Source organism: Mytilus galloprovincialis, chromosome 1 (assembly GCF_965363235.1).
Source record: "Mytilus galloprovincialis chromosome 1, xbMytGall1.hap1.1, whole genome shotgun sequence".
Taxonomy (NCBI): domain Eukaryota; kingdom Metazoa; phylum Mollusca; class Bivalvia; order Mytilida; family Mytilidae; genus Mytilus; species Mytilus galloprovincialis.
The window spans coordinates 10,766,991-10,790,355 of NC_134838.1; the positions used below are offsets into that span (position 1 = coordinate 10,766,991).

Genomic DNA, 23,365 nt, shown 5'->3' on the forward strand with positions numbered 1-23,365 from the left:
ATACATATTATAAGATATTTAATAGTATTGAAAAAGAGTACAATATATCCAATTTCAGACGCTACCATATGACGAAGATGTATTTGGTTTGGAAGTGTGATTTGAATAATTGAGGTGCAATAACAGTTAAGGTAAAATGTTGCAATTTGAATTTTTCTCTTAAAAAATATTACATGTTAAATGTCATAATGATAATTGTTTCCACATCCAAGACAAAAAATGTTCCCTCTATATATATTGGCTATCTGTACAATCTGTCCAAATTGTAAGTTAAACAGATCATCAATAACTAGAATTGGATGGTAAGATCATCTTTTTATATACACTGTATTTGCTTCATACTAACAACTTTTCACTAGCATAGAGCTAGAAATGTTTCACTATATGATCAGTTCTAATATTCAATTTAAAACTACAACTTTGTAAAGCATTACATCAAATTGGTACTGTAATTCAGAAATTATTGCAATGGTTTTATTATTGAAAAATTGCAATGTGATATGTTCAGAACAGATAATAATACTCATGTATCTGAATTTCATACAGTAAAAAAAAATAAAAACAAGCCTTTAGAATATGCAAGGTAAAAAATCATTCAGAATGTGGTATACATAAATAAGGCAATTAACTCAAAACATAGGATTAGGATACATATATTATATAATACTTCAAAAAGTCAATCCGTTATTTTACAGTTAAATAATATCTGTTTTCCAATTACAATAATTAGTCATAAAGAAACTTTATTTTGAGTGTATAAAATTAACACTTGCTGTAATTAAATAACAGTTATTTATTTAATACAATGCAATGCGTCAACACCCTAGATATTTCTAGTTATTTGGTATAAATGTCAACCAGGTAGGTGGTTATATATGAAAGTGAGGACTAAGATCTTTAATTGTTTCCACAAATTGACGAATTGTCGGGAGAGATTTTATTTGAGGGTGGCCAGTATGAAAGGTCAATATTCTTAAAATAAGATTCTTTTTTTTGTGTGTGCTATTCTGATACACATAGAATCAAGCACAGATGATTTATAGATAAATTTTAAACACAAACCTTAAACTGTGCAGCCTTTTCCTGTACTTTAACAAGCTGTTGAACGTACCACCTTGTGGCTGGTAGGGAGACATGAGAAGCATTAAGTATGACAAGTATCAATTGAACCATTGACGATATCTCAAATCTTAATTTCTTCTCCATATCTACTTCAGATGAAGGCTTTTCCTGAAATAACATATTCATCAAATATTTATTACTCTCTTGGAGATAACTTCTAAAAGTAAAAAATTGAATTATGATTTAATTTTATGTTAAATGTTTTGAATATCAATGTCTTAAAAAGATAATACAGGTAAATAAAAGCAAATTGACATTAACAATGATCCATGACAATGACATTAAGGTAAGATAACCTGGTCATATACCCATTTACACCTTACAATCATTCTATACACCCCATTCAGCTAAGCTTTTATAAACAATATCTGAAAAACAGTCCTTACTGACAATACATAACAGTGACCAATAAACTATGAAAATGAATTCAATGCCATTTCCTTTTTCTATTTACTATTTTATCTTTTATATCTCTGTATTACCTCTGATGTATCTGATGGCTGAGGACAATACAGAGGAGGTGATGGTAGGTAGAATCCCTGAGGTACTAAGGGGTGTAGACGAGAGACTGTATTCTTTAATCGCTCAACCAAACTAGACAGCAGCCAAGGCATGATCTCCACTCCACCGATTACACCAGCCTTTAGTAAATCTTCCATCGTTTTTGTTAACTGTACAATATTGGTCTCATTGTTAATGGGAATAAAATCTGAAATTAATAATATAATAATCATAAATACATTTCAAAGATATATTCTAATATGACATGCTTTTTTCGCTTTGTAAACAACACCGTGATAAAATTCTCGATATATCTATACTTAGCGCAGACTCAGAGATATACATGATAATGGCTGTTACATTATACTTCCCAAGTAAATCCATATGTATTGGAACCTATTTACAAGCCCTTTGCTGATTTTATTGTTTTAAAAATTGAAATTAAAAAAAGACAAAATAACTTTTATTCTAATTCGGATGCATAATAAAAAGAAGTAATGCACAAGAGCTCGGGGAAATCAACAAAATAAAAATAAAAATAAAATATAATTCTGCGAACGTCTATTAATGTTTTTGGCGCATTTAAGTCATTTCAAAACATGACGTCATACAAATGAAAATGCCAGAGTTGCCGGATTGTTTCCTGTTATGTGAACTATCGAAATTGGTATAATATTGCATTAAAATTGATTTTTGAGGTAGGTCTTGAGTAAAAAAGAACAGCCACAAACTAAGTATACCCACCCTTGCTTCTGGTTTTTAATGACCATATTTGTCTTATTAGAATTGAAATAATTCATGGAAGCCATAGATTGTTGAAAATTTACACATGACCTGGGCCGTGTGTAAATTAAGAAATAATTCATGGGGGCTTGAATATATCGTGATTTTACCACGGGTTGGCCCTTTATGCAAAATATTTTACCCCTGAGCGATAGCGAGGGGTAAAATATCGGCATAAAGGGACAACCCGTGGTAAAATCACGATATATTCAAGCCCCCATTAATTATTTCGATTCTAATAGGACAAATACGGCAATTCTTTTGGATCGAAGCGCCCTAGGTGAAGGCATTATTTGCCGTTCCCATAAATAAACGCACTTTTAAATTGTCGTAAAAGAACAGAGCAAATTTAATAAATGACATGCTTAAACTATTTACAATAACGTATTTAGATAGGTTTTGATGATTGTAAATTGTAACTTTACTTTTTTGTTTTATATGGATACAATTAATGGCTTATATAGCACATTTTTGCATGTTTGTTTACGTTTCCTTGTTGTGATGATTTTCGCTTTCACAAGCGTGTATTTTCCCGTAAAATGCTTATATTCTGACGTTATCGTTCTATGACGTCGGTAAGCTCATTCATGAAAAAGCATATGACGTGGGAGTACGATCGGAACAGCCCATGCAATATATTCATATTTTACCACGGGTGTGTACTCAAAGCGTTTGAAGGACGTCATGTTAGAATTTCCAACAATCTATGGCTTCCATGAATTATTTCTTAAATAAAACTTCAGTTTTCCCCTTTCAAAGGTACTTTTACTTTGAACAGTATTTCAAAATTTCAATTCAAGTGAGTTTGATAAAAAAGAAAAATGTATTGAACAAAAAAGATATTTTACTAGGAATGTAAAAATTCTTTTAATTTTTATTAGTAGGTATACGTAGAAAACAACAAGGTTTGACTAGATGTGATGTCCTGAATACTAACCCTGTTTTTGTTCCTGAGAGACTTTATCTAGATGGATTAAAGCTTCTAGCTTGTCTTGTAGTATAGCACCTGGAGAAAGGTTATCTGGTAACATTAAAGGCCTCTTTTTCCTGTAATATTTAGATATATAAGTAAGAACCAGGTGCTCCGCAGGGCGCAGCTTTATACAACCGCAGAGGTCGATCCCTGAACAGTTGGGGCAGGTATTGACAAAACATTTAAGCGTGATACAGCTCTGAATTTGGATTGTGATCAAATTTTTGACATTATATGGGTTTTTTACACAAAACAAATGTCAAGCCACTCCATCATCATCATCTCAATTCAAATTTTAAATGGACTTTGCAACCATAAACACTCATTTAAATACATCAGAAAATTATAAAAATAGAAAATGACATGATAGTCATGTCTGGCAAATTTCCAACATACATTATCTAAAAACATTTTAGAAAAGATAAGGAAAAAAAGCTTCATCAGCAACATTTTATATTGGCAAATTTCCAATGAAGTTATTTACATAAAGTTATTGGCAAATAAAAATAGAAAATGACATCACAGTCATGTCTGGCAAATTTCCAACATATATTATCTAAAAATATTTTAGATAAGATAAGGAAAAAAAAACTTCATCAGTAACATTTTATATTGGCAAATTTCCAATGAAGTTATTTACATAAAGTTATTGGTAAATAAAAATAGAAAATGACATCATAGTCATGTCTGGAAAATTTCCAACATATATTATCAACTACTATTCTATACAAAGAAAGATAACTCCAATTGAAAATTAATTGCTATTGCACAATATTGTGCAATTAGATATTTCTTGCTATTGTGCAATACTGTGCAATTGAAAATTTCTTGCTATTGCACAATACTTGATATGGAATCCTGATTTAAACCAACTTGAAAACTGGACCCATAATCAAAAATCAAAGTACATGTTTAGACAAAGCATATCAAATAAGCCCAAGAATTTAATTTTTGTTAAAATCAAACTTAGTTTAATTTTGGACCCTTTGGACCTTAATGTAGACCAATTTGAAAACTGGACCAAAAATTAAGAATCTACATACACAGTTAGATTTGGCATATCAAAGAACCCATTTATTCAATTTTTGATGAAATCAAACAAAGTTTAATTTTGGACCCCCATTTGGACCAACTTGAAAACTAGGCCAATAATTAAAAATCTAAGTACATTTTTAAATTCAGCATATCAAAGAACCCCACGGATTCAATTTTTGTTAAAATCAAACTAAAGTTTAATTTTGGACCCTTTGGACCTTAATGTAGACCAATTTGAAAACGGGACCAAAAATTAAGAATCTACATACATAGTTAGATTCGGCATATCAAAGAACCCCAATTATTCAATTTTTGATGAAATCACACAAAGTTCAATTTTGGACCCTTTGGGCCCCTTATTCCTAAACTGTTGGGACCAAAACTCCCAAAATCAAACCCAACCTTCCTTTTATGGTCATAAACCTTGTGTTTAAATTTCATAGATTTCTATTTACTTATACTAAAGTTATGGTGCAAAAACCAAAAATAATGCTTATTTGGGCCCCTTTTTTGGCCCCTAATTCATAAACTGTTGTGACCTCAACTCCAAAAATCAATCCCAACCTTCTTTTTGTGGTCATAAACTTTGTGTTTAAATTTCATTGATTTCTATTTACTTATACTAAAGTTATTGTGCGAAAACCAAGAATAATGCTTATTTGGGCCCTTTTTTTGCCCTTAATTCCTAAACTGTTGGAACCAAAACTCCCAAAGACAATCCCAACCGTCCTTTTGTGGTCATAAACCTTGTGTCAAAATTTCATAGATTTCTATTCACTTAAACTAAAGTTATAGTGCGAAAACCAAGAAAATGCTTATTTGGGCCCTTTTTGGCCGCTAATTCCTAAAATGTTGGGACCAAAACTCCCAAAATCAATCCCAACCTTCCTTTTGTGGTCATAAACCTTATGTTAAAATTTCATTGATTTCTATTCACTTTTACTAAAGTTAGAGTGCGAAAACTAAAAGTATTCGGCCGACGACGACGACGCAAGACGATGCAGGACGACGATGACGACGCCAACGTGATAGCAATATACGACCAAAAAATTAAAATTTTTGCGGTCGTATAAAAAGAGGTAGTTATAAACTTACTAGCTTCTGATATAAATACACAAATTATCAATCTGATGTATTTCAGTACTTGGGATTAATTGAAAAAAAAAGGACAATGAAGTAGTTTTATTGTACAAACTACAACACAAAAACTATTCACTAAGGTTTTAACTTCCATATATAACTTTATAAAGAAAAATAGACACCCATTTCCTTTGCAAATTTCTTTTTTACTACTATTTCTCACATTTTACTCTAATGTAAACAAGATGGATTTTTTTGGGGTAAATACGTAAATATCAAAATATGACAGCTACATTAAAAAATTAAAAGGTATTCCTTAAAGACTTTAACTTACTTTTTGTATAGTTTTGGGGACATAATTCTGTGACTGATACATGCCACAGATAGAAGAAGTCCTGCCTTCCAATTCCCCATCTTATCAGGGGTTCCTTACAGATTATAACTTACTTTTTGTAAAGTTTTGGAGACATGATTTTATGATTGATACATACCACAGATAGAAGTAGTTCTGCCTTCCAATCCCCCATCTTATCAGATGTTCCTTAAAGACTTTTACTTACTTTTTGTATAGTTTTGGAGACATAATTCTGTGATTGATACAAGCCACAGACAGAAGTAGTCCTGCCTTCCAATCGCCCATCTTATCAGCAAACCATGTGGCCTCACATAATAGTCCACTTAACAACAGGTACTCCATAGCTCTGTCTGTGGTCCAGGTCCTACTTAAACCTTCCTTAGATATCACATTGTTTATATCCTCATGATATTTGGGAATTATTCTGTTATCTGTAAAAGAGTGACAAAATACATCAAAGGGATATTAACTTAAAAGTTCAAAATAAACTACAGACCTAAAGACAAACAACAGTATACAAAACACAGCTTACTAAAGACTGAGCAACATGAACCCCACTAAAAAACAGGAGATCATTTCATCAGCTCCAAAACAGTAAGCAGATTTTGCTCCATCTGTGGCACCTGTCATAATAATACAAATATAAGTTAAATAATAAGAAAACATAGACATTTCTGCTCTAAAACTAAAATATTGAATATGAATAACTATTTATTCAAATGTTGGAAATTCATCATTAAAACAGCAACCCAATGTTAACATAACCCCAAGAAGAATGGTAGTTATTTTCTCAGTGGTATAAATGTGTTTTTATAATTATTTACCACTAAGCTTTATTTTCTATCAACATGCTACATACCATCAAGATTTCATGAATACATGAAATTTTCTTCAATTTAACATGCACTTTGTAAAAAAATTTAAACTATCAAAATGTAGTGAGACTCAACATGCATATCATTTTGGTTCATTTATACATGAAAAACTCAAATAAGTTTTTGACTGCTTTGAAAACAGATACCTTTATAACAGAGTGCAATTAAGATAGATTTGCTAACATGTATATAATTCCATTATTACATCTGAAATATTGTATGTTCCACTACTTTTACAATTAATCAAACTTAATATATATTTTGAAGTAATTTTCAATCAAAAAATTTACTAGTTTATTTAAAAGGATGTTAATACAAAGATTTTGGTTATGCTGTGCAAACATGTGCATTAAGTCATTTTTTTGTTTAACTCTTTTAAACATGAGAGATACATGAAAAAATGTATTTAAGTTGTTCTTGATTTAGCTGTGTGCCCTTTTATTTATATCAAAAACAATGCGTTGAATATTTCACAAACAACAATGAAACGATCTGACTTAACATTGAATGTAGTATACTTACTTTTCTGTTTACCATTGCCTAAATGTATACATGGTAGAGGCTGAGCACTATGTGGTGGTAAGATGTAGACTGGCTGGTTACAGAAATAGGATGACATAAAACGTGCCATACTCTGTACTAACTGTCTTACAGCCTTGTCACGGATACATGGTACCATAGACTGGTTACCTGTAAGCTGTAACATAAACAGAGTAAAATTGTTTAAAGATAAAACAGGAAGTGGTGATAGATTACTAAATATTTCAACTAATTGATGCCAGCCTAATAATTTAATTGTTATAAAGGTGGTACCAAAAACAAGGACTTAAAATTAATTTGGCTCAGGGCTATTCCAGAAAAAAAATGTATGGGGGGGTTGGAAGGCACATTATATTAATAATACATGGGTGATGGGAATCAGAGCGACTTTTCACACCATAATGCACTATAATACTCAATTACAATTGTCTGGGTGGCGGGTGCTGACAAAAACTGCCTTCCAATCCCCCCCCCATACATTTTTTTCTGGAATAGCCCTCATTTAATTTCCATACTCACTTTGACCCTTTGACAAAAAGAAAAAAGATAAAAAATTTCCAAAAACTTGAACCACACACACATATAACACTAATTTTGATCATTGAAAGCTAGATATTTCCTTTACAGTATAATGTGATTAAATTGTTCAGCTGTTTTTTAAAGAGTTATCTCCCTGTAGTGTTATGTACCACCATAAATAATTTTATCATGATGGTAACTGGAATACTTACTGAGTTACATTACTTTTATGAGGAAAATTTATAAACTCAAGAATTGAATTTCAATGCAATACATAAAATAAGACTGCATTAGTATTTAGTAGAGATAGAGTATATCAAACAATGAACTGAAAAATTATATTGGCAAAATAAAACCTATAATAAACTTTAATCTTTTATTGATAGTATTTGTAACAAGTGTCATCAGTGAGGGTTTTTCTACACCAGGTTTAAAATAGCGGACATACCTGTGATTTGATAGTATCTGTAACTAGTGTCATCAATGAGGGTTTCTCAACACCAGGTTTAGAATGTGGAAGTCGTAGTTGTTGTGTGGACATCACATTAGAATGTATAATCAGTTCATCTACGAAATCAATGGCCTTCAACAGCTGATCCTTCAGTAAATGTGTGTATAACACAGCATGCAGAACTTGACTTTTCTTTTCAATATCTTCAGGTTGTTCTGAAATTATATTTTCATTCTTATCAATAAAGTTTTATGCACATGTACTTCAAGGTCTAAGTACATTTTCATTTTTATAAATTTAAGTGCATTGAGGGTCATTCCATTGTCAATTTCTTTTTATAAAAATAAACTTAAGATATGACTACCTTCCAGTGGAAACTATTCCTTTTCTTGCAAGAAGATTTTATGTAAATAATTTATTTTTGATTATATACAGATTTTTGAGGTTTAGAAAAGTTTCTTAAGTTTTTTACTGACAACAATGTTTCAGTTCCGTGGGGGTCCATTAAAACAACAAATATTTTGATTTGGCCTTTAATATTTACAGATCTAGAGGGAAATAAGGTTCACTAGAAAAGTAGGTTACTATGTCACTAGGAATCTTGCTGTTTATTTGTGATAAAATATTTGCATAAACACATACAAACTTGACAGTTGGACGCTATGATATCAGATATCCTTTACCTGATAATAGACTTTATTACCTGATAATTTTTGCAGTTCCTCTCTCCAGGCATCTATAGCCATTGTATGCTTCCCACCAAGACTAAAATGTTCACCTGTGAAAAACAATCATTAAGAAGAGCATATTATTACACATATTCTCTGTACGACAGCCTGACCTAGATGGTCAAATGACATTTAAATATTGGTCAAACATTTCCTTCAACAGATACACATGTACTAATAGTTCTGAAATTCATCAAATCAAGAACATTTATGATGTAACTAAATCCAATACCATCTTAACAGAATTACTCTGTATAATATACAATTGTCATATTTTGATCTGCCATTGCTTCTTTTAAACTCTTATTTATATATGAAGTATGGTCCTATCTTACATGGTTTATTGTTTATTTTGCTACTACAATCTTAATGTTAAGAGGGGAATGCTGAGCACACAAGTACATAACCATAATCATGATAGCCAATACCCAAACCTGTGTGTGAAGTATACATCAAATGTTCAACAAGAAAACTTAAATTGTGCTTGTGCAGATGTGAATCTTCTTGGTACCAAACCTCATATAACCCAAAAAAATATAATAAAGTCTTACAAATAAGTATAAATTCTTCAACACAGTCCAAATTAGCAGGAACTGGCCAGGTCTGATTTAAAAACTCTATATAAATAAATATATGACGTAAAAAATCTAGTATGTATATGTATTAGCATAGCCAGAATGTATGCTTTTTCTTTTAGTCTACAGTATTACAAAATATCTTTTAACACATTACAAGACACTACCAGATTTGGATGTACATGGAAAATATCAGCATTAGGAATATTCATATGTAACAAAATAAAACTTTAACAAAAATATGAAACGTTATGTCTAGCAGAATCTTCTAAACACTTTAAAGAACTAATCCTTTCAAGGAGGGGTCCACAATTGGTCTGTTGCCAGGCAAAATTTCTGATACCACCCAACATGTCCTCATTCTTCAAATTTAATTAATAATGTTTAAACCCCACCTTATTCTTTATGTACCTGTCCTAAGCAAGTAACCTGTAATCAAATTGTAGCTGATGGTTGCTGTCTGTCATATATATATGTTTGTACATTGTTGTAATAATGATTAGGCCATGAAACAACTATCCACCCAAGACCAAAGCATGTGGATGAAGTTAACTATAGTATAATAACCAAATTTTCTTCAACAATGAACAAAACCAATACCCCATAGTAAGCTATAAAATTTTGAAACATTTCAAGAAGAGAAAACCAACGTTTTATTTATGCTGAAGACAATAAAATGAAATACAAAAATATTCTAAAGATAGTTCAAGTATGCCACCTTCACTGAGAAAGAAGTATAAAACAAGTATTGAAATCCTGGCATGAAACTATGATTCAGAAGAAATGTAATCAAGGTACAAAGAAATTCAACTTTGAAAGGGTCAACAGGTTAGAAATATTTTTTTTACCTTGTGTGATTCTAGGAGATGGTTGTATAGGTACACTGCCATCACTTTGTCGTATGTTCTGTTCAACAGCAAACATTAAGTTCATTAACTGTTCTTGCTCCTTATCATTGGTGGGTTGCTGCTGAATGTGCTTCTGGTAGTGTGTTAGAGATCTATACAATAACTTCCAGCTACCACATAGTCTGGTAAAAAATAAAATAGGTTATTATTATACATTGTTGTGTAGTAACATGAAAACTCCACTTGTATTCATTGCATTGATGATTACACAAAATTGATTTTAACAAAGGAAAAACAACTTATTTGTATGTCATATCTCACATATTTTTTTGTTAATAATCAAATAATTATTTGTTTCTATGTAATTCAAACAATAAAATCATTTCCAACACAAACATAGAGCCAATTTTTCTAATTCAATATATTTATATTCAAAGAAGGCCATATTATATTCTTAATAATGAAAAAGAACAAATGCTTTGATATATTAATACCATACATACATTTAGCAACCAGAAATAATTTTGTTCATTCCAAAGAATTTGTATCAGTTATAAGAAAATATTTTAAATATAATGATAATAGTTTTAAGTTCTTCAAATCATGGTTTAACAAACTGTCAATTTTGCATACTTTTTTCCCGGCTGCTGTAATTTTCCAGGCCGAGGGGAAACAACTCCTGTAATCTGCTCTAAGTTAGAATAGTCTACTTCATTTGTTACAGGTCGTGATCTAGGAGACAAGTTTCTTAAAACTGCTGGTTCATAAGCATGCCTTTGATCAGATCGAGATTCTAGGGGAAGACCGGTGTATATTTCATCGTGATGACTCCATGTGTATACCTTGTTCAACATTTCTTCAGTGAATTTCAATAAAGCATAACATCCAGACAGTGTCTTTAGACGAGGGTCTGTTTGTTGTAACTCTGTACTGGTCAAGACTAAATTGACCGTCTCATATGATAACTTTAACGAGACAGGAAGTAAGTGTTTATTTACAATATCAAATCGAAGTAATTCCATGGCACGTTTGTATGTTGTTACTACACTAAAAAGTCGAGGATTTTGAGCAGCAACAGAAGAATTTCTTCGATGAGACAGTATATGATCAATATCCCGACATTCTAACAGGATAGTAAACAATTTTGTAAAATTATGAGCAATCTGTTTTGAAACTTTGTCAATATCTGAAGTCCATGCATCAGTATAGGAAGTGGCTAACTTCCATGACGAAAACAAAGCACTTTCAGCTAGTTCCATGTGCTTTAACAACATTTCTGGTCTGGTCAGACCTGTGAAATCACCAGAATCAAGGGCTAAAAATCCACCTTCAGAAAACTCGATTTTCCCAGCATTCATTCCTCTAAATGCTATATCATTTTCTTCTAGAAAACTTGTTTCACTTTCATGTTCATTTCCATAATCTTCCTCAAATTGAAAAAGACGTCTTCTTCCAGCTGACCTTGCTGATGCTTCATCTTCAAAAGAAATATATATGATGTAACTAAATTTTTCATTGAGATCCTAAATTCTAAAATGTACAGAAATAAATGTACAAAGATTGGATGGTTAGCATGAATATGTATAAACTGTGCTAAACCAAAATATATTTTATATAATATAAGCAACTGATCACCCAAACTTTGGTTTTTAACACATTGTAACAGTTTAGTTGATATCTTGATTTTATTCATTTAATTTTGACACTTTCCTTTTAAGTGCCAAATTATGACAATGGTCTAACTTTAACTTACTAATTGTCCCAATTTATGGTATTTTATGAAAATATGTCACTATATTAAATCTATTGAAGAAAAATTCTCCTTAATCATGTAAACACTACGAAAGTTTTGTAAATTATTGATTTCTGAGGTATGTTTAAAGGCACATAATTAGAATACCAAAATATAAATGTACTACCTCTCTCTGATGGCAGTTTGAAAGCTTCTGTCAAGGTCACATCAAGGTTAGCCATTTCAGAAATTTCTTTTAGATGTTTAGCAGATGTCAAGACAAACTTCTTCATCATCCTCAGACAAGTGACTTCTGCTCTGAACTGGACCACAGTAACCATGAAACCATCAGAGAAAAGGATGATAGGGAGACTAGGATGTGTGGATATGGAAAACTTCTGTGCATTAGGACTAGAATGAATTAGGTCTTCTTCTCCCCTGAAAATTTAAAAGAGATTGAAAAGACAATCTTATTACATATCTAATCTAAAACTACAGCGCTTGAACAGGTAACAAGACAGCTTCATTTATTCAATAACTAAACATCTTTGTAAATAAATGTGTACAAGAATCTCTCTACTTTGTGGAACCTATATATCATATATGCATTTGAGCCAATTTCTTTTTCATTTACAGAAATATTTTTCCATTTCATATATTTATGTATGAACTACCATGGTAGATGTAGTGCATACATTGTATACCTCAGATAGAACATTTCAACTAAACAAATATATTTTTTTAAACCATTTTGAAGATGTGAATAACTTTTGTTTCTATATTATCATACAAATTTCCTCAATGTACAAAAAATGAAATCCATGCACATAAATGAATTTATAGTATATATATTAAGTAAAACATTTCATCAAATTACCTGACCATAAGAAGTGGATGCAATGGTAAGAAGTGTGATGGTCCCATGTCTAGTGACTTTCCAACTATCTGTATGACTAAAGGTTCTCCTAGACGAGTTAATAAACACACACAGCCATTCATCAGAGAACATGCTAAAAAGAGGCTGTCACATGTCCATTCCATGTCTGACACCCAGAAATTCCTAAAATGATAAAATTATACAGAATGAGATAGCAGACCAAATAATCTGATAGATATTATGACTGATATCCAGAACACGCTAACATGTTCGAATCATTTTGTTTATTAAAAGACAGTTACACTTATTATCTTTTTAAAAATTGGAATAACAAATTTATCTTTTATTTTACATAAACCTTTTAAATCTAATTTAAAATATATGTGCTATAAAAATAAAAATAATATGTGACCATAAGACACCATGCTCCACTCATACTATAATATTTTCCTGTTCATTGAACTGCTAAAACTGGGTCAATACCAAAGCTTTGCATATATCTTAAAAAGTTTACATCATAATGAACATGGGTAATAAGTTTAAAATTGATATAACCACAAATTCTTGGAAACCTATCAAAAACCAAAATTAAGACCTGATACTGGACAGAAGTACAATCAAACAGATAAACATGATAAAGGTACAGATGGTGAGATCTGTGGGCATAAGATCATTATTTTAATTTAGGGTGATTGTTGGTTGCTTAATGTCCAGCGGCAAATATTTCATACATGTTTAGGGTAATACCATTTTGTGATTTGCAACAAACATGCAGTATTTAATGAACTGATCTGCTTTTTGGTCATGATTGTCAGGTTATTGTCTCTTTGACATATTCCCCATTTCCATTCTCAATTTTATAATAAATTACCTTCCAGTTTGGGAATAAGGATCTCTTGACCCACATCCATTAAGGCTGACAGGAAGTACTGTATCACAAAGAGGGGAGGCAAACAACACTCCTGTATGCATAGGATTCTCCTGATTGGCTGCTACAGCAATCACCTGACCATTATCTGCATATTTTGTGATAAATGCTCCCTGACGGTAGACTGGTTTACAGCTTGGATGGATGAGTTTCAAAGGGTAATGGATAACAGTCCATTCTACATTAACAGGAGGCAAGCTACAAGTAAGAAGCAGGCTTCCATTAGATAAGACACAATGAAAGATTTGTCTATATTATACAAAAAAGATTTGTCTATATTATACAAAAAAGTAAAGCATTAAAACTAGAGGCAACATGCAAGTTCTTAACTGCTTAAGAAATGTTAGTAATATTTTTTTACATGAATATGTAAATAGTTTTGTTCAAAATAAAGTCAAGTTATATTCTTCATTCAATTTATCTGTTTGCTAAACATATTATAAACATCTCCATGCTCTCAAGGATATGGATATAAGGTATCCTTGTTTGCAACGTCACATTTTGATTTGAACTTTCCCTGTATGTAAATAAACATATATATCATAATTCATAACAGGTTAATCAAATGATTTATGTCAAGACCAGTATATGTTATCATGTAAAATTAATGCAGTCAATAATTTACTCTTTATCATAACGATGCTATGAAAAAAAATTACCATTTTTAAAATAAAACAATTATAAAGTTATTTAAAAAAAAAAAGAATTTTACATATTTTTAAATAATTTTTAGTATAATAATAAAATAATTAACTTTGAATCTTTTTCAAATCAATCTTATACAATCAAAATTTATGTTCCAAAAACTCTTAAGAAAAATCAAGTGTTTTTTTTATTTCTAGCTCAATCATAAATTGTTGATAATTAAAACACTAGAATTAATTCTACCCATCTAAATTAATGCACATCAATTGATTTGTTAAAACATTATCTTGTCAATCTTATCATAATGAGAATTGAACCCAAAACAAACCTTACAAACTGAGCAGTTGCCAAAGACTGCAAAACAGCAACAACTAAAACCACAGATATTCTTCATGGACTTTGAGACAACTATAAAATAATTTCTTCCGATGAGCATTTCTCAATGTCCCTTTGGGGGGGGGTTACTTTTCTCATTACCCTTGATGGGGAAAGGGCTTCAAAACTGTGACTTGACACTACTAACGAAGACAACCACGACCACACTGGTAAGATGTGCAGAAGTTCTAATCTTCCCTAAAATAAACGAGTGTCATTTATCATCAAGACTTGGGTAGACAGAAAGAACCATCAGCCATATAACCAATTTGACAAGATGGAACCACACAGAAACATCCACTAAGAGGGATAGCATTGCAATCTCCAGAAGCATGCACACCAACAAGATCTATGCATCTATGATCCTGATAGACATACTTCAGTGAATTCAGGATAAGTTACCATTTGAAGGAAGGAATTGCAATATCTTATACACCATGTCAAGGAAACACACACAAAAAAACAACAATCCAAAGACGATCCACATTGGTTCATTCATACAAGGAGAACTGATCATCAATGATTATGCCAACCAAGATACCTTGGAATTCCACTGTGGTGTATTTAGTGTTTTTGACTGAACTTAAGAAAAAAGTTTTAAAAAAAAGTGTGTAGTTTTAATTATAGTTATAACTTTTCTCCTTTTTTTTTAATGTAAGTCAGTGATGATTTTTATGAGAACAAAAAGTTTTCTTTCAGGTTTGGCTTTGTACCTTCCGTCAGATCATTTTTTTATGATATTTGAAGAAATTATTTTAGACTTGATTTGCTGTAACTCAAATTACAGGTAAATTTCATTAATCTTATTACATATAATAATCATGTTTCTCTAAAAACAAATTATTGACCTGTGAATGTTGGAGAAACATGAACACACCTTACCAATATTGTGTGACATGAGCTGTGTAATATTTCCACCACCAAAAACTGTGTAATGAGCAGATTTGATATTTTATTAAAGTCTCACAAGACTGAGCAAGTAAGTACCAATACCAAAGAATTGAGAATGAAGAAATATAAGAACAGATTTGTTGGCATCCAGTTATACTGTGAACAAAGACTGTGTTAATGTTAGTATCTCTAAAACTTTGTGTTAGTAAAGAAAATCCCTTGTACCAAATGTGAATAAATTAGAAGATAACATCTACAATCCTGATTCTTTCAGAAGTTTCAAAAAATACCTTAAAGCTTCTAAATTCTCATTACGTAGTGTTTTACCAGCTATTTGTAAACTAAGAAAATACATATCAATATAAAGATTAGTTAGGCATATATATTTGTATTTTTGGAACTGGACAAAATATTGAAGTTATAGAAACCTCTCCTTCAAGGTGATAATTGACATAATTTCTTATCTGAGCATTCTGTACAGTTTTTTCTTCTTTTTTTTAAATTCAGAAGTAGTATCAAAATTTCTGTAATATAGATATCAATGAAATGAGAATACAAAATACTATCCAGGATGTGTGTAAAATAATCCTTTTTAAAATATCATTTTAATGACACTATATTTCTAATGAAAAAGTTTTATCTAATATATCTATTTCTTATTTATTCATATTGATCTTTTAATTTGTAATCCTTTCTTTGAAAGAATTTAATAATCAATTTATATTCTTTTCAGTTATCAATTTCAATGATTTTTGTAGATTCATAGTCAATGAGCAAAAAAGTGAAATTCAAACAAAGTTTTACCATAAACACATGTTGCCTATTGCAACGTAACATTTTATCTTAAATATTAGATGTGAAGGCAAAAAGTTAATATTTAGCTAAAGATATAAGCTAGTAGTCATACATTATGAATTCTGCTCATTGTTGAAGACTGAATGTTGACCTATAGTTACTAAACTTCTACATCATTAGGTCTCTTGATTGGCAAACATCCAACATGTTCTTGTTTTTTATAAATTTTCATAGACATAAAGACATTTAATTACTTTACAATAAATGTCATTAAATAGCGTTTACGACTAACTTAACATTTGAACATCTGCTTTAAAGAAGATTAAACATGTGTTTTAATGTTGCATTGTCATCAAACGTGACAATCAAATGTCAATACAGGTAATAACGTAATAAGTTTCTTCAGATTTTCATTATGAATTAGCATTTTAAAGGTGTTAATTTTTCCAAGTTTGGACACTCAAGGATACATGTAGTTATGAAATTTGTTTTTCAAATTACAAAAAGCACCTGTTAAGGGGATTCCAATGAAAAAAATCATCACAACTAATTTAAAATTATTTCCAAAACAAATAAAGAAATTGACTATCTAACTGTTTGATTCTCAAACCAGCAGGAGAGAAAAAAAAACTATTGAACATGTCAATTTTCTAACACTCCAAAATAATTGATATTGGATTTTTTTATCCCCTCTAAAAATGTGGTCCTCAATAACAGACTTTTCTGACCATTGAATTCATTCAAGGTATTAATGAGTTAAACATTTATACAAAGTTAAAAGAGATCTGATTAAAAATGAGGGATCTATCTATTCCGGCTGCAATAATGTATATATGTGGGATATTTTAACAAGTCCTATATGAGAAATCCTACAGGAAAAATGTGTTAGCATGACAGGTTCATTGGAATATCTTTAGAATTACTAATCAAAGAATTCAAATATTCAAAACTGACCGAATAACACACTGATTCATGAATATCCAGAGCAAATGAGTAAATTAGTATTATTCGTACAAAAGACATAAAATTTTTTATATTTGAAACTGTGATGAGTTATTCATTTTATTACATTGACCATGAGCTTTTCATTTGAAATAAAGTAAAAAAAAAAAAAAGTATAACATACAAGGAACTATATCTATTAGGACCCATTCACATTTCAATTTGATGCAAAGTCAACACCAATATAAATCCTATTGTTGTATGACATCAGAGATGTAAAATATTCTGTCTTTTTCAAACTGGGAAATCACAGTATTTCATTGCAAACAATGTTATAAAAGTAATTATGATAGAGGACTGTTGCTTATAAATGATAACATAAACGGAAAGCTTAATACTAAAATTTATGATAAAAGAGATGATTTTTCATTTCCTATCGTTAATTATCCATTTTAGATGGTGACCATCTTACGGTGTTTATATATCTCAACTTGTACGATTCGCTCGTGTATTTTACAATGTTTTAGATTTTAACGAGAGAAATTTATGTATTACTGAAAAATTATTACACCAGGGTTTTCGATATCACAAACTAGTCAAAACATTTACTAAATTTTATCATCGGTATAAGGACATCATTCGTAAATATAGCTCAACATGCAGACTTCTTATACGTTCAGGTATTTCACATCCAATTTTTTATGGAAATATTCTTTATAAAGCACAAAGGTGTCAGTATTCACCTCAAAAACTAACAAAACCTTTAAATAGACTTGTTAAGAAGGGATATAGTTACGATACTGTTGTCAGGTCATTAAAGATTGCATATTTTGGCGTTAATATTGATTCACTTATAGGGTCTTTGCATCGGAACTAAACACATTTATTCAAAAACCAGTTGTTGGCATGACACGAGTTATGTTCTTCCCATATATGTTATGATGGTATGATACTAAACCCCTAACGGGAAGGATTGTGCCTGATGTTCATATGATGAAATCATAATCTTTCAGTCAGTTTAATTGAAGTCTGGAGCTGGCATGTCAGTTAACTGCAAGTAGTCTGTTGTTATTTATGTATTATTGTCATTTTGTTTATTTTCTTTGGTTACATCTTCTGACATCAGACTCGGACTTCTCTTGAACTGAATTTTAATGTGCGTATTGTTATGCGTTTACTTTTCTACATTGGCTAGAGGTATAGGGGGAGGGTTGAGATCTCACAAACATGTTTAACCCCGCCGCATTTTTGCGTCTGTCCCAAGTCATGAGCCTCTGGCCTTTGTTAGTCTTGTATTATTTTAATTTTAGTTTCTTGTGTACAATTTGGAAATTAGTATGGCGTTCATTATCACTGAACTAGTATATATTTGTTTAGGGGCCAGTTGAAGTACGCCTCCGGGTGCGGGAATTTCTCGCTACATTGAAGACCTGTTGGTGACCTTCTGCTGTTGTTTTTTTATTCTATGGTCAGGTTGTTGTCTCTTTGGCACATTCCCCATTTCCATTCTCAATTTTATAAAGGTTATAATACTAACACCTATTTTTTTTCTTATTTTATTCCTTTTTGGTCTTAAAAAGCTATATATGATATAAGGCAGGTGAAAAAAGATGAAAGTTGTATTAGAGGCAATTGGGATACAACTTAGTTTATTTTTTTTTTAATTTAGATTAATAAATAAAATCATTTTTAATCATATTACTTCATTCATCCAATACTTTTGCAAGGTGTAATGCCATTGCCAAAAATTTATTAAAATAAAAATGTCTACCAGTAAATAAAAATGACCTACATTATTGGTTTATTTTTTGAAACTTTATAAAACTAGTTTATATTAAATGGGAATTTCTGATACAATTTCAGTTAGTCATTGTTGGTAATGTTATTATACAGCTTATACATGCATATCATTTTCACTTTTGATAAAGTTTTCACCTATTAAAGTATTATTCTTTTGAAAAGCTAATTGTATACACCTGACAACAACAACATGTTATCAGTCTGCACTTTTGATAAAGTTTTCATCTATTAAAGTATTATTTCATTGAAAAGCTAATTGTATACACCTGACAACAACAACATGTTATCAGTCTGCACTTACATACGTTAATTATCACATAAGACATTGGATTTTCTTATAAATAACTTTGTTTACTCTCTTTCTATGTCTTATGAAATCATGATGAATAAGCATTTAAAAATCCTTTTATTATGTAAACAAATAGAAGAAATTCAAAATATTATTGTGATTTGAAGCCTATGACATTTCTGGTTAAATTTTTCAGTTTTCACTAGTGTTGTTGAGAAATGTGTTTTTTAAAATTGTTTTATTATTTTATCTGCCAATACTTTCAAGATATTTTGCACCTCAGAAATTAGTGTGTGGATTTTACAAATCAAAGTGTACAAAAATTCAGAAAATTGAATGGTCCTTTTTGACTTTACTAAAAATCCTGAAAAGTGTTTTATATGGGACAGTAGAGACAGAAAAAAGTAAAACTTTGAAGTCAGTACTACATTGCTTTAAATATTGGTATATCCTAAAGTTCTATAACTACTTCATTAGTAAAATATGGTTAATTCTTAAACAAAAGACCCAAAATTTTCTACTTTTCTACTTCTAAGAAACTTGCATACAAACTGTAATGAAAATCTCACCTCCTTTTTCCATCCACATTAAAACTTAGTAAGACAGTGACAATGCTTACTCCTTTATCCTTGTTAAAGGCAAAAGAAATCTGACTGCAAAATCCAAGGTTCTGAAGAAAAAAAAACATATATAACATAAAGGAACTTCTTATAATGCTAAATTTATGTTTTGGTTATGACAGGACTTGGTTTGTTTTTTTAAATTCTAGATTTCTTCTTCTTTGTTGGTATCTGTAAAAAGGTTTCCTGATGTTTTTACCACATTTTGACCCAACTTTCCAAATTATGGGCCATTTATTATTTCCGTGTACAAGTAAATATTCATTCTGTTGGTAGCAGGAATTCTTCCATTGTGTGTTTCATTTTTACAATATATGATCTGGATAGGCAAACAAGGTAGGGGTTCTTTTAAAAAGTGGGAGTTTAACACATGTAAAACTGTAACTGTTAATTTGAGCAAACAAACAGCACATGAACATGACCATTGTTTTTTATCTTTTTCTTTTGCTGATCTTATTTCCCCCTAATGCAAGTACATATTGTGTTGTATTTTTTAAAAAGAATACAGTGTGTGATATCATTCTCATGTATTTTTCTATTTAAATGATCACTCTGTGAGGGAGGCAGGACCTATTTCAGGAGGTCAGGATTGGGTATTTTTAAGCTCGGGATTTCGGGATCTGTGATTTCTTTTTTTTTTAGATTTCGGGATGTCAGGATTTGTTTTTTTTTTAAATTCGGGACCTCAGGATTTCATGTTTTTAAGCCCCAGGTTTCGGGATCAGGACCCCTTGGACCCCCCCCTTTTCTTCTGTAAACTTAAACTGGTACCCTTGTATAGATATTAGTATAGAATTACCTTTTTCTTAGAGAACATACCTGATGAGTAAAAAAGATTCCTTCCACACTGCATTCTGGACACTCGTCATGGTTTGGTATTCCTGCCTCAGTGGGGACAGTAATCAGATTCCATGTTCCTCTAATTTCTGGTACCTTAGACTCAAGAACTGATTCAGTTTGCTCTCTATTCCAGATATAGATATGACTGGTACCCAATATTACTATGATATGCTTACAATCATTAGAGGAGAAAATTGCTGTTTTACCTACAAAAGACATCTATATAACTGTAAACAAATTTATTTTCGCTGATACTTAATTATGCATTTTACCCTTTTTGAATACTTCACGGCTCTTTAATTTTGCGATTTTCTGATTCACTTGATGAAGTTTAATAAGGAAAGATCCAAGTTTAACATATTCGCGACGATTTATATTCACGTTATTTTTCTACTCGCGAAAGTCGGGAAAATAAATCGTTCGCGAAAATAAGTTGGTTTACAGTACTTTAAAAATGGGAATGTGTCAAAGAGACAAAAAACACAATCAAAGAGTAAAAGACAACGAAAGACAACCAATGGGTCTCCAACACAGCGAGACACTCTGTAAAGACAACGAAAGACAACCAATGGGTCTCCAACACAGCAAGACACTCTGTAAAGACAACCAAAGACAACCAATGGGTCTCAAACACAGCGAGACACTCTGTAAAGACAACCAATGGGTCTCCAACACAGAGAGACACTCTGTAAAGACAACCAAAGACAACCAATGGGTCTCCAACACAGCGAGACACTCTGCACCGGAAGGCGTGCTTCAGTTTTCCCTTAAACAAAAATGTGTACTAGTTCAGTGATAATGGTTAGTACTTTATGTTTGTACTGTGTGTGTTCTTATATGAATAAAAGATAAGACTGTTGTCTCTTTTGGTCATTTACTGTTTACTTATCTACTATATGAAATCTCTGAAGTTTTTGGGGGCCATGGTAGCTGAGTGTTTTAAGTGTTCTTCCACAGTGAACACTCTCCTGTTATATCTGAGGTTGTGACTTGTGAGAAAGAACCCTCTTTGTTGCGAGATATTTCTCAGTTTGACTTTTATCTCAATGTATTTTTATTTATACTACATGTATTTTTATTCTTATTCTATATTACAAGGTTTTCATTACCCAACCGAAAGTAGCCATAAAAATTGTAGCCTTAAAAAATTATCTTAAAGAAAATTTGTTTATTGAAACAATAATATTTTATAAAAATAAACCATTGCAAAGAGTTTACATCTGCTGGAAACCCTGGCTCCAACTAATAGAATGACTTTACAAGTAAACTTTTACGTAATAAAAAAATCTACCAAATCGATGCTACCTCAGGTTTTAGATTTTCTCTTCTTTTTTTAATATTATTATTATTTATATTATACATTTTTATTGAATGATTCAAAATATTAACTTTATGTACTTGTCTTGATTTTGCTGATGTACTTTTGACATACTTACTATGATTATTTATATATTTATGTATTTTTTTGCCAATAAACACATTACAAAAAAAAGAAAGTAGCCATCATGATAAAGCCAATGTTGATAATAACAATCAAACAATCCTAAGTGCTTCAGGTTAAAATGACATTTCAACTTTCAATGCAGATTGACCTACCAGATATCACGGTTTTCTCGTTTCCTTTTGTTTTTGTGATTTGATGAAAAAATGGGCAAGTTCAATTTTCACTGCTTAGGAAAATAAATGTAAACAATAATTAAAGTGTATCAAGATGTAAACAACATAAGAGAATTGATAACAAATGAATATGAGGTCCTACAAACTCAAAACAAGAATGTGTCCATAGTACATGGATGCCCCATCTGCACTATCATTTTCTATGTTCAGTGGACCATGAAAATGGAGTAATCAAAGAGCAGATTGCTCTGAGGGATACGATTGCCAAATTGTTTCATTGACACATGTATGCATGTAGCTGGATAATATTATTTTCAAAACTAATTCAAATGACAAACAGACATGTAAAATAGTTACAAAATAGCCAAACCCGGATAAAAGTGTATGAACAATGTAATTAGGTCTATTGTGTTTTATTTTTGTACTATCAATACCAAGTTTACTTTCCACAGCAGTCACTGACTGACTCAGAGTGAGAGATGTCAGAGAAGGTATTTTATTTCACTCATTGGTTATTATATTTTATTAAGTGTCTGTTAGAGATGCGCCGACGTATAGTCATCAATGTGCTGATGGATCGTCGTATGATGTAGATGTAGATTTCAATTCGTATCTTATCACCTTTTTTT

General features: G+C 31.0%; 1 protein-coding gene across 3 annotated transcripts in view; it reads right to left on the bottom strand.

Annotated features, from left to right (window-relative positions):
* Nucleotides 1-23,365, bottom strand: part of LOC143065114 (uncharacterized) — a 58,717-nt gene that overhangs the window by 25,201 nt on the left and 10,151 nt on the right. For 2 of the 3 annotated variants that reach the window (XM_076238475.1, XM_076238493.1), the window contains exons 5-19: nt 21,099-21,325; nt 20,229-20,329; nt 16,124-16,174; nt 13,866-14,120; nt 12,995-13,177; nt 12,305-12,555; nt 11,019-11,862; nt 10,386-10,567; nt 8,938-9,012; nt 8,232-8,449; nt 7,247-7,421; nt 6,055-6,280; nt 3,344-3,453; nt 1,605-1,831; nt 1,063-1,230 (exon numbers count right to left, since the gene is read on the bottom strand). In XM_076238475.1, coding sequence (XP_076094590.1) covers nt 1,063-1,230; nt 1,605-1,831; nt 3,344-3,453; nt 6,055-6,280; nt 7,247-7,421; nt 8,232-8,449; nt 8,938-9,012; nt 10,386-10,567; nt 11,019-11,862; nt 12,305-12,555; nt 12,995-13,177; nt 13,866-14,120; nt 16,124-16,174; nt 20,229-20,329; nt 21,099-21,325 — 3,293 coding nt within the window. The remainder of the gene's footprint in view (nt 1-1,062; nt 1,231-1,604; nt 1,832-3,343; nt 3,454-6,054; nt 6,281-7,246; nt 7,422-8,231; nt 8,450-8,937; nt 9,013-10,385; nt 10,568-11,018; nt 11,863-12,304; nt 12,556-12,994; nt 13,178-13,865; nt 14,121-16,123; nt 16,175-20,228; nt 20,330-21,098; nt 21,326-23,365) is intronic. The other variant, XM_076238485.1, reaches the window with a different exon arrangement.